We start from the raw sequence: 13566 nt of genomic DNA on the forward strand, positions 1-13566 counted from the left end.
CCAGTGCAATTGAAGTTCATAACCCAAGGCAAGGGGGATGCATTGTGGTTGAGAGAGCGTGAGCCCAGTGTTGTTAAACTCATATTGCTGAGGGCTGGGATGCTGGGATAGAGCAGCAAATGAGAACCATATAGTAATAGTATAGCCCACCATTGTTAACTAGTCTGTTCATGTGTTGTTTTTTGGAGACACTGTTAAGTTAATTATGGAATCAACATGAGTGAGGGGGTAATTCCTTGCTTTTCTACCAATGGGAGAAAATAGGAGAATAAATTGCAGCTGTTGGCACAAATACTTAATGCACATATTTTTGTCAACAGCTCAAATCCTTTTTGCTAAAAAAAAAAAGAAATTAAAAGGGTGACTTTTTGACCTGCACTAGTAACTGTTTAAATAAATAATGATCTTCCAATACACTGGTGGTTTTTTAAACCAACAAGTTTACTACTGAGTTTACAAGCATAAAATCTGAACCTTAGTTGCTGTAAATCTTAGATCACCGCCCCCCCACTCGGTTTTGCACTGTTTGTAGCACTGGTAGCCTAAGATCAATTTATGAAATACCTTCAGTAATGGAACTTGAGTTGTTTGTGGCCTTATTGTGCATTTAACAGCTGTGTGACAGGCAGAAATTTTACAGGTTTAGCTATTTCTCGAACAAAAACATTATAGTGGGGAACGCTTCAACTGTTGACATTCTGTGTGTCTGTGGCTCCTGATTCATGTCCCTCTGCTCTACCCACAAAAGAGGACCCAAATTTGAATTTGGCACAACATATATGCAAATATGGGCATAATTTGTGGGTGGCATGAGCACTGGCACACCTGTCAATTCAAACAGTTCTGAAGTCATTACAAGAAGGAACATTAGTAGGTATGGCTAGTTTTTAAATTTTAGATATCATGAACGTTATTGATGTAACCATCTTGCACCTTAATGGTCAAGGGAGATGACAAGGGCGAATGACAAACACTGGGGAAATAGCGAAAGATGTGACTTACATGAGAACCTCACTTTTCTTGGCTGGTTATATAAGCAGAACATTTATAATCCTACGTTTACACAAAAAACGAAGGTTCAATTCAGTCTGTGCTACCCATGTTCACTGCAAATTACACATTACCCCGGTGGCTATAAGACTATTGACAGAATCACATATTTTGCTTATGTTGTTTCCCCCTAGGGCCTTACTGACAGCCACCCACCCTTAGAATGCTTCTATCTACAGAGCACAAGGTGGTAAGGGGAAGAGGAAAGGACAGAGTTTTGCACCTTTTTGCCTAATGGGTTGACATTTTCGTTCTCACTTCTTTAGAATGAACAAGGTGCATAAGATGCTTGTGGTTGCTCTCCAAGTCTAATTTAATTACCTCTAGCAAATGTAAACGGTAACTGCGTAGAGCAAGGGTAACCCATTGGCTGAAGCTGACCAAAGAAGTTGCAGGAAGTGGCCCTTCAGTCCTTTCACTACCTGACTCACTGTAGGTATCAAAACTTGGTTTGGAGGAAAACTGCTTCAGTCTGTAAGGCACAGTAAGCGTAATGTGTAATGGGCAGACTCCCTCACCATTAACTTATTCACAAATGGGGCAGACAGGTGATTGGGTAAGATATACACAAGAGAAGTCCTCAAATAATTGAGTGCAAGAGTGTGTAGCTTTGAGAAAGCAGCATCTCGAGGAATGTGCTGCCAGCCGTTGCTGTGGATACAGGGCCCATTTGGAACTGCCAGATCATATGAACGTCACTCCCAGTTAAGCAATGCACCCATATACACCCAAGACAACTGAAAAGTGACCACTGCAGGACCTAATTGATGGTCATGCACAAACCCTCTACATTTTGAGTGGCTACGGCCCTCGTAGGCTTCGCTACAATGCTTTTGCAATACTGCATGGAATGCTTTCACGCGTCAATGATTTTCTTTGCACCTTATTATTTTATTTGTGTCCACTGCCACCATTCAAGGGTTACCTTAGCCATCCAAATTGTATCATAAAAATATTAACACATAGGAATGCCTGAAATGCTTTTTTGTTTTTTTGATATATATGGTATACCCTTAAAAATAAATTAGCAGAGGCCATGCCATCTGGAGGAAAGCCCAGAAACTTCAACACCATTACTGATGAACCTATCAAACCAGCATTCACTCATAGCTGACTGAAAAGTATATGAAGCATTAAATACAGATTTCAACTTCGGCCTCAATACACATTTAAATAAATAAACAGTACAAGCTATATGATAGTGCAGAATGTACAGTATTATACCATTACAACTGTTCACACACAATGTACAAGGGAAGCATGTTTAACATGACCTGTGGTTAAAATCAAGGGATGCAATAATTTAAGCAGTTGCTATTGTCTAAGTATAGTCTTGAGCACGTGAGCCTATGTTACACATTGCCCTCTCCCACTCTACAAAACCCTGCATTTCCCTTCATTTCAGGTAAAATTTATCACCAGCATTCTTATCAGCAGTATCTATAAAACTGAACCTTCATTTTAAAAGTCCAACACTGTGAGAATGTTTTGCCCAAAAATACTTTAAAAGGTTTGGAAGAAAGCCCTGTGATTCTCTAGAGCATTTGCTTCTGGTTTACAGCTTGTGATAAACTGAGGAGCGAGAAAAGGTTTAACACCATTTCTAGCAACGTGCACCCTTACTTAGAAACCTTGCCATTGCCATTCACGTCACTATCACAGTAATTGAAATCTGTTATGATTGATGCTCCAGGCTTTGGCAGCCTTCCTTATCAGTATAAACAACTTCTTGGTCACCCTTTCTAGTCTATCCTAGTAGCTTCTAGCACAGCTTCTTGTGAATTGTTCTTTGTTCCATTCTACTTTTACCACAGTACTTTCCACCTCAGTTCACAAGCCATCTATGATGGGAACTAGCTTTGAAATTAATGCCCTTTCCTCTCCACGGTCTCTCTCATTGACGTACAAATCAGCTCCTGTATACACAGCTGTACAAAAACGACACGCCTCCCCGTGCCGTTTGACATCAGAATAATGTAGATTTATGTTTAATAATTTAATGTTAAGATGCATACCAGCCATCTGGGCATTCTCCCAACAAAAGATATAAAAATGGATTAGTAGAATGTTATTAATAGGTGTGTGTATCTCTGTGTGCATGTACAAACACACACACACACACACAGAGAGAGAGAGAGAGAGAGAAACATATATAGCCCAAATGACTAAGAGTTGCCAAGACCCACTGGGATGAGCTGATTAGAATCCAGCAGATCTCTGGTGTAGAGGTTACTAATGCAGCAGAGGTATGCAGGCCTAATTCCCTCATCCATGGTTTAGCCAGAGATAAGACGGTATACCTCCTCCACCCAAGCTCAACCAAGCTGAGCCTGGTGGATCTTAAGCTAGAATCTTCACACTTCTGGAATTTTTTTCAGAGTTACACTAACATTTTTCTTTGAAAATCACTTGAGATTATGTAAAAAACAGCACGAAATGTCATTCCACATACATATTTCCAACATTTCCCAAACTGCATTCTTTTTGCCAACATTTAAAAACTTGTAGACCTTACTCTGGCTCTCAAATGATATCACTAATGATGTTCTATGCATTCAAAAATTACAGCTATTAAGAGGCTCCGTCAGCAATCCATATGAGGATCATATTTAGTTGTTTATATAGAATAAAGCTACTTGCTCCAGGCAATACTCTCTTTACTGCAGCTGCAAAATGAAACAGAATTTTCAACACCAGCAAAGGCCTGCAAATTACTCATTCATGATACTCTCCATGCAAAAATTCAATAATAATCAGCCTGGATGGATGCTAAATTTTTCAGATTATTCCATCTGCAACCTAGTATTGCTGTTACCAATGCATCCATAAGAATCTGTAGTTTCATGTGACAAAACAAAACATGGACTCACATGGCACTGTTCGGAGGTAGAGATTGTCTCTGATGATCTGCTGGAGCTCGTGGTCCACTGAACCCTTCTGGAACCGTAAATTGAGGTAGCGACGAAGATCCTTATCAACAATGCCTCCTGGTAGAGTTAGCAAAACACATATTGATTAGTAATAAAATATGAAGTGTGATCAATTAGATTGCCTCCTTTTCAATTAAATATTTGGCTTTACCTATAACTGAATCAAACTATTTCCTTTTCCTTTATTGACATCCTAAATTACACATAACCATGATCCCAAAGAAGAAGGCTGTGACCTGTATTCAAATGTGTGTGCACATGTAGCCTTGTTGGACAACTAGAAATGATGTGGGTCAGCTGCTTGATAGAGAAGTGTGAGCCAGGCAGAGTAAATACAGCTACCCCATCACCATTTGCCAAACAGCTGGTTGGTGTTATTATAATTTTCTAGCGGGGCTATGTATTAGCAGCTTAATTATTAGCACATGAATATCCTCATCTAAATACAGATACTGAATTGGAACTGCACACACAAACAGGATTGGAGTTCAGGTTTCCTTTGCTGATATTGCCCAACTGGGTCAAGGTGTTCAGGTTTGAAGTCTGGATTATTATTCACAAATAGGATGATACCCTGCCAAGTTCCTTCAGGCTAGCTGGAAGGTGAACTCCACAGTTGCAACTGCAAGGTTAGTCATGCCTAGCATGGCCTGAACTTGAGATAAGGGTCAGTGAACAACTGTCCTAAAGTCAAGTAGAAGAACCTGACTCAAGCATACTTTGTCCACGTGCTTTTTGGACATCAGCAACTATATATTTTAAAATATATTTTCTCTATGTCCGGAGCAAGCGAAAAGTGAAGAAATATCCTTTCATTTACAGTATGTCACCAGCATGTAACCCTTTTGTTACCAAAACGGCAAAGGCATGTTTTGATTTGATTCATTACATTTCTGTGCTGTTCTTCATTCAAATGAATTCAAACACAGATAATAAGCAATAAATGATAGTAACATGATATACATGATGTCACAAATACAGCATAAATCATAGAGAATAATTAACTATCCGTGAAACAATTACACTGTATAAAACACTGTGAACCAAGTAGCAACTTAAAAAAATAAGCAACACATCACAATTAAAGCAAAAGTCATATTATATGATTAACAAATCAATACAGCAATTATAAATTATGAAACAATATTAACAGCATTAACAAAATAGCAACCAAAAAATAAACAAAGTACTGTTAAACGTATCTTTTGACCTTGGAGAAACTGAGTATCGTATATGTTTGGCACATTGTGTACACTGCATTTGTATATCAATCTCCACAAGTATCCAGACTAGGCCATTCTCCCAACCTCAGTCCATTCCTCACTTTAAACTTCCTGATGTCTTCTATGATTGCTAATTTACCGGTACTACATGCTTCCAGTGATATTTGCTCTGGGGAAAGACTGCAGTAAAAGAAAGTTCTGCTAATTATTGCAATTAGCCGCCCTTTTGATTGGCTGAAAAGACTAGAAGCTCTTCCTGCACCTCTCACTGCCACCACTCAGAATATGCACATGCTTCCTGACCTCTGAAAAGGACTGGAGTAAGCATGCCGTGTGCCACACTGGCACCAAGTTTAAAAATCCTGTTTTCCTAATAGCTGCATCACAAAGAGAATTTCAGCAGGTGTGGCTTGAAAGAAAATCCGCACCTGTTGAAATTTTCTCTTCTATGCAATTATCAAAGCTCTGGGAGTCCCATCTTATTTTCACTTGGCCACTGGAACAGCCAGTTCTATTTGCATATTGCCTGCTCACTTCAGTTAAGGTCTCCACACACACACCCTTGCCCTGCACGGTGAGTTTTCTGAACATTTCATAAATGTTGGTCTAAACCTTTTTGCAGTGTTCACATGTGGTATTCTCCTCATCCAAGTTGATGCCTGCCATTTCCCCCCTGCTAAATTCAGATTTTCCTGATCCCCAGATAATACAATAATGGAAGAAAATCCAATATAATCCAAACTTGGTCAAACTAAAAACTGCACTGCTTGAAAATTTTAAATATCGGGTCAATTATAAAAGCACTTTAAAATATTTTATAATATTTCTTGTATATTCTAGTTTAGTCCATTTCTGCAAAGCTTGTAATAAGACACTTTATTGAGACACACACACACACACACACACACACGGATATTAAACAGTCTGTAACTCATTAAAAGATCCAAGACCAGAGAGAATCGTTTGTATTTCTGAGAAAATGGCAAGAGATAAACACAACAAGGCTTATAATTTTCTTTAGCCCAGGGTATTATAAAAGTAGGGTTTTTTGTAACTCGCAGATGTTCCAGATGGGGGATTATTGCTGAGTTTTATTTTGCAGTTCAAGGCTGGTAATAAAACAAACATTGCTCTTTCTATTGCTATTCTCACAGCAGATATATTACTTAGCCTTAAAACATTTTTATTATATGCCCTTATAAAATATATTTGGGATGGCTTGTGAACTTCTACTTACTCATATTTTATCATAGCTGCTCTGTGAACATAACTTAGTATGGTATGCCTCCCCCCCCCCTTTTTTTTTTTTTACTTTGAGAATATAATTGATTGCATCTCAACCATGAACAATTTCCCCTGGTATATTGAGATCTGAAGTGAAACAATTCCATTTTCACTGGGATTCTAAAAATACTTTGCTTGTGGTTCAGCAACTTGTGTCATGTGCCTTAGAAAACATGGTTTTCTTAAACATTAGTTATGCATAACCATAATGATCATATTAAAAATGCAACTTCTTGTGCAGGGCTGCAAGTGTCAACAGCAAGGTGAAACATTTATTCCATATTATCCGTGAACAGAAGCAAAACCTGTCACAAAATAAGACTATCTAGGCCTAAAAATGTACAGCTCTCAAGCCAAAAAAACAGAGGAAGTTTATGATGCCCCCAGTATTCCACCACACATGGCTAGCAGGCAGCAGTTGACTGAGGAATGAACATCACAAGTTACTCAGACTTTATCACTCAAAAAACAACAAACAATCAATTACCAAGGCATGTGGAAGACAGATATAAATTTACAGCATGTTATGGTTTAAGAGAAAACTACATGAAAATGTTATATGGATGGTTCCTAACACCTAGTAGATTGGCAAAAATGTACAAATCAAAACCGAGTAAGTGTTGGAAATGTAAAGAGAAAGAAGGTACCTTTCCCCATATGTGATGGTCTTGCAATAAGGTTGAAGCTTACTAGGAAATGATATACAATGAATTGAAAAAGATAATTTAAGATAAAATTTGTTTAAAAGAACCCAGAAGCTTTTCTTCTGGGGTTTGTGGGATCAGAGCTACCTAAACAATATAGAAACTTATTTATGTATGCAACTATAGCCGCAATAATATTTGCCCAAAAATGGAAAGAAGAAGACTAGAGAAGAATGGCTACAGAAACTAATGGAATATGCAGAAATGGCGAAACTTACTGGAAGAATAAGTAATCAAGACAACAAACTTTTTATTAAGGAATGAAAATGGTTTATTGAATATTTACAACAAATTGTAAACAGATCAAGATATTAGCAGGACTACTGTAAAAACTTGCAACAGATGATTAAAAGAATAAGTTGAGACAATTGGGATATGCAGAGAAAGATGGAAATAACTTTAAGGAACTGCAAAAAGAGGATGGGGGAAGTCGAGGTTTAAAATGTTAGAATTATTGTTGAATGATTATTGAAATGTGTTTTTTGTTATAAATGAAAATTATGAATAAAAATTAAAAAACAAAAAAATTACCTGCCTAAGTAAATAGAATCTCATTATGCACGTGAAGCATTTTAAACAGGTAACAAGGTTAAATGACTTTTATTTTGCAGTTGTCTTTTGAACACACCTCATGTGGCTATTCATCAGTGGCTTCTCCCAGACTTTGAACTCCCTGCGTAGAGAAGTTAGATTGGCTCCCTCTTTGTTTCCTTCCACTGGCAGCCAAATACTTTCTTATTCCAACAGCTTGGGGTACTGGCAGCTTTTAATGAAAGAGCTGGTTCTGTGCCGATTTTATTGCGAGTGTGTGTGTGTGTGTACACCAGGCTTGTGATGAGGTTTGTCTTGAAAATGATGGTTCTGCTGTACAGGTTATAAAGGAATGCCATATAATATAAAAGGAATCTGGAGGTTCCAGTCCTTGTCAAAATCTCAAATTAAGTGTGTTTGTCTCCAATATAGCTCTATTCCAGAGTGAGCAGTTACAAGCATCCAGGGTAAGATTTTGGGCTGTTTTCCATTGAGTTGCTGCCAAGATCATATATAAGACCAACCCTTTTGACAATATATTTTTAATGGTATTATCAAAAATATTCAGTAACATTAATTTTGGGCAATAAACTATAGTTTCTTTAGTACTATTTATCAGAGGGGAGGATTTCTGTGCAGTAAACAGCAAGGGGAGGGGGGTTGGGCCAACTGTGAGGGAATGGGGAGGAGGTTGGGAGTTCATGGAGTGGATGATGGGTTTGGGCAAGGTGTAAAAGGTTGGCCAGGTATAAAGGGAGAGTGGTGGGCAGCGGGGGGGGGGTGGTTGGTGGGTGGCAGACAGGTGGAGTTGGCATGCAATGCAAGTGGAGGCAGCAACTCCTAGTTAGCACTTATGTAAAAAATGGGTAAACTTGCCCACATTTACTATGTGTGATCAATCTTGTTCATGCCAACTCAGTAGTAAGTCATGTTGAATTCAATGAGACTTACTCCCATGTAAGTAGGTATAGGATTGCATCCTTTATTCATATGGAAGGGAGCATTTGTAAAATATATTGTGAAGTATGATGTTGTAGTCACCCCCACTCTTAAGAGGACATTGCCTAAACATCACTAACAAAATAACGTTACTTTAAAGTGAATCAACAGGTAGAACCAGAATACATAGATCTGGATAATTTTTGTTTTAAAAAGGAGGTAGTTGCTATATATGGTTTCAACGCCCCTATAAAAATCACAATAAAACAGCCTAACAATCAGACAGATGGCGTTTTTACCATTTCAGAAAGCCCACCGAAGCCATTTTTGGCACCATGAATCTTATTAGCCTAGAATGAACATGGTGCAGTCAAAATACAATTAAATAAGCACTAATATTTTACAATGTTGAGTCATACATCAATGTAAAAATGAAAAATATAGTAGATTTTTAAATAGCTTTCTATTGTAATATTTTCTGCTTTAATATTCCCATTACTACTTATGCAGTTACATGATAAACTTCATGGAATAAAATATTAGGCAGCGTTTTATCCAGTAGAATAGGGTGTCTTTACAGTGGAGCACAGAATTGTACACATTCATAACAAAAAGAGATAGCCAGAATTTGCATTTCAGATACTGACCCAAAAAAGCAATATTATATAATGTTGTAAGGGTAGACTTTAACCCTGGTCGTCATAAAAACACAGCAAGGCAACGACAAATTGTATTAACTTAATCTTGTGGAGTTCAGCAGTTTTGAACCAGCTGTTCTGTGTTTTTAAAAGACTTATGTTCTGGTTGTGTTACAGTTAAGACTCCTAGTGCTCCTCTAATTAGCCCTGTTGGCAAATGCAAATGACTAAAACCAAAGTACTTAAAATTAGCCCGTTCTTAGAAATAAATGCTCTTGGTCCCATGGCCTTACAAGGGCAGAGGGAAGATGCCCCAGAACAGTCACAGTAATGGAATGAAGGCAACTGCCGTTCTCTGCTTCTAGGGAAAACACTGCTACAGTATTTGTGGATCAGAAATAGAGGAACAAACAAGATTGCTGCTTAAAATGTATTTATTTTTCACATTTATATCCCACCTTTCTTTTGCAAGTGTTGCCAATGGCATTTACGAGGGCATTCCATTTTATCATCAGCATAACAACCATGAAAGGCAAGGTTAGGCCGAGAGTGTGCCTAATTCCATGAGCTTTATGGAGAGCCAGTGGAAATACAGATCAAGGCAGAATGAATTTACCTGGAAGGGTGGAGCTGCAGCAATAGTCTCATAGAATCATAGAGTTGGAAGAGACCACAAGGGCCATCCAGTCCAACCCCCTGCCAAGCAGGAAACACCATCAAAGCATTCCTGACAGATGGCTGTCAAGTCTCCCACTAGTGGAGTTGGTGCTGCTGACTGGGAGGGATAGGGGTGAGGCTGACCTGAGGCTGAGTGGACTTGCCAGCAGGAACAATGGATTGGCTTTGCCAATGTGGCCCTCTCAGCAAACAACGGTGACTCCACTGCCAAGAGGTTATGGCTGCAACCAGGGCCAGCCCACCCAGCAGGCAAGGTGAGGCAACTGCCTAGGGCAGCAGATCTAGCCTCCAAGGAATGCATCACCTGCTGCTGCTATGGCAGCAACGGTTGTGGTGCCTTCCTTGGAGGCCAGATCTGCTGTGTCTACAGCAGCCTCTTGGCATACAGTATAGGAGGTGCTGCTGGTCCCCCACCCTTTCTGGTGTAGATCTTTATTCCACCCTTGTTCCCAATATAGATCTTTATCCTCACCCCCTTGTTCCTCATGTGGATCCCTTCTTCCATGGTGGAGTGTGTGGGTGCCATTTTGTGGTTTGCCGCAGGTGTCTTGGGCTGGTCCTGGCTGCGGTTCTGAGACATCATGTGAGCTGATCCTGAATCAAGGTCTTCCCAATCCATTTCTAACACACTAATCACTACTCTATGCTGGCTCTCCATTCTCTATCCATAGAAACCCAGCAACAGGAGAAAACAGAAATGATCTGAGATTCAGTTCTCGCCTTAGGACATATGGTACCACACTCTATTGTCTAAAAATTAATACGCAGTAGAGATCATAAATATTCTTAAGCATTTCATTAAGCATTTATGACATTTTCAACAGTTGTTGCTACTTAATTTAAATAGCACACTAGTGAGAAACATCAAGGGACAATAAAAATATTGGGAGGCTGTTGAATTACCGGTGACAGTAACACATTTTCTTTTCTATCTCTGTGCATTAAAAACCATATCCTGTAACATATGGTACAGTGATAATATTGTCAATAAATGTTTAAAGTCACTGTTGCACCTGGGTTTTCCGTCAAAGATTTGAGCAAAGCCTTCCCAAAATTTTCAGAGCAGAAATTTGAGTGGTGTTTCCAATTGACAAAGGAAAAATGACCCGGTCTGCTCTTTTGCCGCTTGTTGCATTTGCAGATATCAACCCATGAAGCTTTTCTATGATATCAATAGATATTGCTCTTGCAACAATCTGCTGTAGAACCTGTTGGTAACCCCAAACAAGAATGAAAAAGCCATCAATACTGACCCCCAAAGACTCTGAAAAACGTGTTTACAAAGCAAACAACATTTCAAGCTAGCATTTATGATTGCACCATGATTTGACCTTCAAAATTCATGGCTGTTTTTATCTGAGCTTTGCACAACCTAGATGTATAAAGCTAGGTGATCCAATTGTATATGTGGCAGAAACAAATGTCAGCTACAAAATAAACAACCAGGGTGATTATCTTAAAAGATGTAGTTGGGACAATTATAGCTGTTCAGCAAGGGGAAAAAATTATATATACAGAAAGCTGTTAGAATTTTTGTTCATGTATGGATTAAAGACACCTATGTTGAAATTGCTGGAGTGAAAGCCAGGTGGTTTAAACATTCAATTAACAAGATGTAATTGTATATTGGATGTAGGTGCACAAAGAAGAAGCAAAGGCTGGCACCTGAGCTGTAGAAATGGCCAGTGCAGTTTTAACAGTCCTATTTAGATTGTCTCCTTTATGGTACACAATGAAGAAGCATTGTTCCATAGAAGTATGTAATTACTGCAGCAGTAGCAGCTGCACAGCAAACCTCCAGACATTGTGTTGCCTCTGGATTAGAGCCAAACCAGCTTTGATTTGGGCCTGAAACAACAAGCCAAAAACTAGTCTTTCAGAGGATGTGAAGCACCAAATAACTTAAACCACAGGTGGCCCTTCCCTAATCCCTGGATATTTCACTGTACCCTAGTTGGACTCTCCACTTTTTATCCCACTGTTCTAGGAAATAAAAGTTGTAAAAATGAAGCTTGTTGAAAGGAGGAATAAGTTTATAGAACATTGTTTTGATCAACAGCCAAAGTTTAATTGAAACTATATTTGTATTTTTTTCATGCGTGTTCCTGATTAAAAGATATAATGTAAAAGGGCAAGTTGTATTAATATCACACATAAAGTACATTGAGAATGGCTTTGTTGCTACTTCTTATTTAAAAAAAAAACGAGCAGCAATGCTCTTTGGTTTATGTCATACTGTATATTTTCAAGCTATCTTGAAGGAAGAACATGCGCCTCTAGTAAAGGAAATATACCCCCACATTGCCACTGTATCAATGAAATGGATGCATAAAAAGAACAAACAAGTAGGTACTAAATATTTCATTTTTTGTTCACACATGTATTCTATATTTGATTTTCTTCTGCTGCCGGTCGCGATCTTCAGAATCAAAACTTTGAATCAATATACAGAAGTGTTCCCACCTTCTTTGCATGGGACCTAAGTACCTCTGAAGTATATTGTTTACTAGAGGAAAGGATCCTGGAGAGGGGTGTAGCCGCGAATGGAGTAAGATGGAGGAGGAGAGGTTGAGGCATGGAAAGTATTAGCAGAGGACATTGAGGGGATGGGGGTCAGGACACAGGAACCAGAGCGGCTCTCGTCTGCACAAAGACGGGGGGCTCTGAGGCGTATTATTAATTTGAATTTTTTTTTTTAATCTAATAAGGTGCTGTTCTAACTCCCCCCTCCTCCCCACCAGAAAGAGAGCCATCGTGATTTCTCAATAGCATTTCAATGTTACTTTGTAGTTGTTCACAGCAGAAATGTGATTTTCCCAAAAAGTAAGCACCGGGGGAGGTTTATACCATGTTGTAAGGTAAAGGTAAAGGGACCCCTGACCATCAGGTCCAGTCGTGTCCAACTCTGGGGTTGCAGTGCTCATCTCGCTCTATAGGCTGAGGGAGCCGGCGTTCGTCCCCAGACAGCTTCTGGGTCATGTGGCCAGCATGACAAAGCCTCTTCTGGTGAACCAGAGCAGCGCACGGAAACACTGTTTACCTTCCCGCTGGAGCGGTCCCTATTTATCTACTTGCACTTTGACGTGCTTTCGAACTGCTAGGTGGGCAGGAGCTGGGACCGAGCAACGGGAGCTCACCCCATTGCAGGGATTCGATCCGCTGACCTTCTGATCGGCAAGCCCTAGGCTCTGTGGTTTAACCCACAGCACCACCTGGGTCCCTATATACCATGTTGTAGCCAACCATAATTCGAAGAGTAACATGGCAACAATCCCTTAGGTTAGGCATAATTAAGTTACCCTTTGATGTAAATGCACTCTTTTCCAGCAATACTGTACTGTATAGACTGAACAAGTGCTTCATCTTTCTTGTAGCACTTTTTAAGGTTTAAAACATTTTTTTCCTTTACAATATTCTCAATTCCTGCTGTCTCTTTTTAACCTGCAGCACCTTCGGAAGGCTCTGTAAAAACCTAATCTCTAGCCTGTGATTTTGCATCTGCCTCTTTGATAGTATGCACATTCGATTATATTCCATAAATTATAGACAGAAATAATGGAATTTTTTTCAAGTCAAAGATGGAAATAAC

General features: G+C 39.2%; 1 protein-coding gene across 17 annotated transcripts in view; it reads right to left on the reverse strand.

The window, feature by feature from the left end:
* The window catches only part of MAGI2 (membrane associated guanylate kinase, WW and PDZ domain containing 2), a 600602-nt gene that overhangs the window by 474827 nt on the left and 112209 nt on the right, over window positions 1-13566 (reverse strand). For all 17 annotated transcript variants that reach the window (XM_033162889.1, XM_033162886.1, XM_033162885.1 and 14 more), the window contains one exon: window positions 3921-4037. In XM_033162889.1, coding sequence (XP_033018780.1) covers window positions 3921-4037 — 117 coding nt within the window. The remainder of the gene's footprint in view (window positions 1-3920; window positions 4038-13566) is intronic.

This window comes from Lacerta agilis, chromosome 10 (assembly GCF_009819535.1).
Source record: "Lacerta agilis isolate rLacAgi1 chromosome 10, rLacAgi1.pri, whole genome shotgun sequence".
In the NCBI taxonomy this organism is placed as follows: Eukaryota; Metazoa; Chordata; class Lepidosauria; order Squamata; family Lacertidae; genus Lacerta; species Lacerta agilis.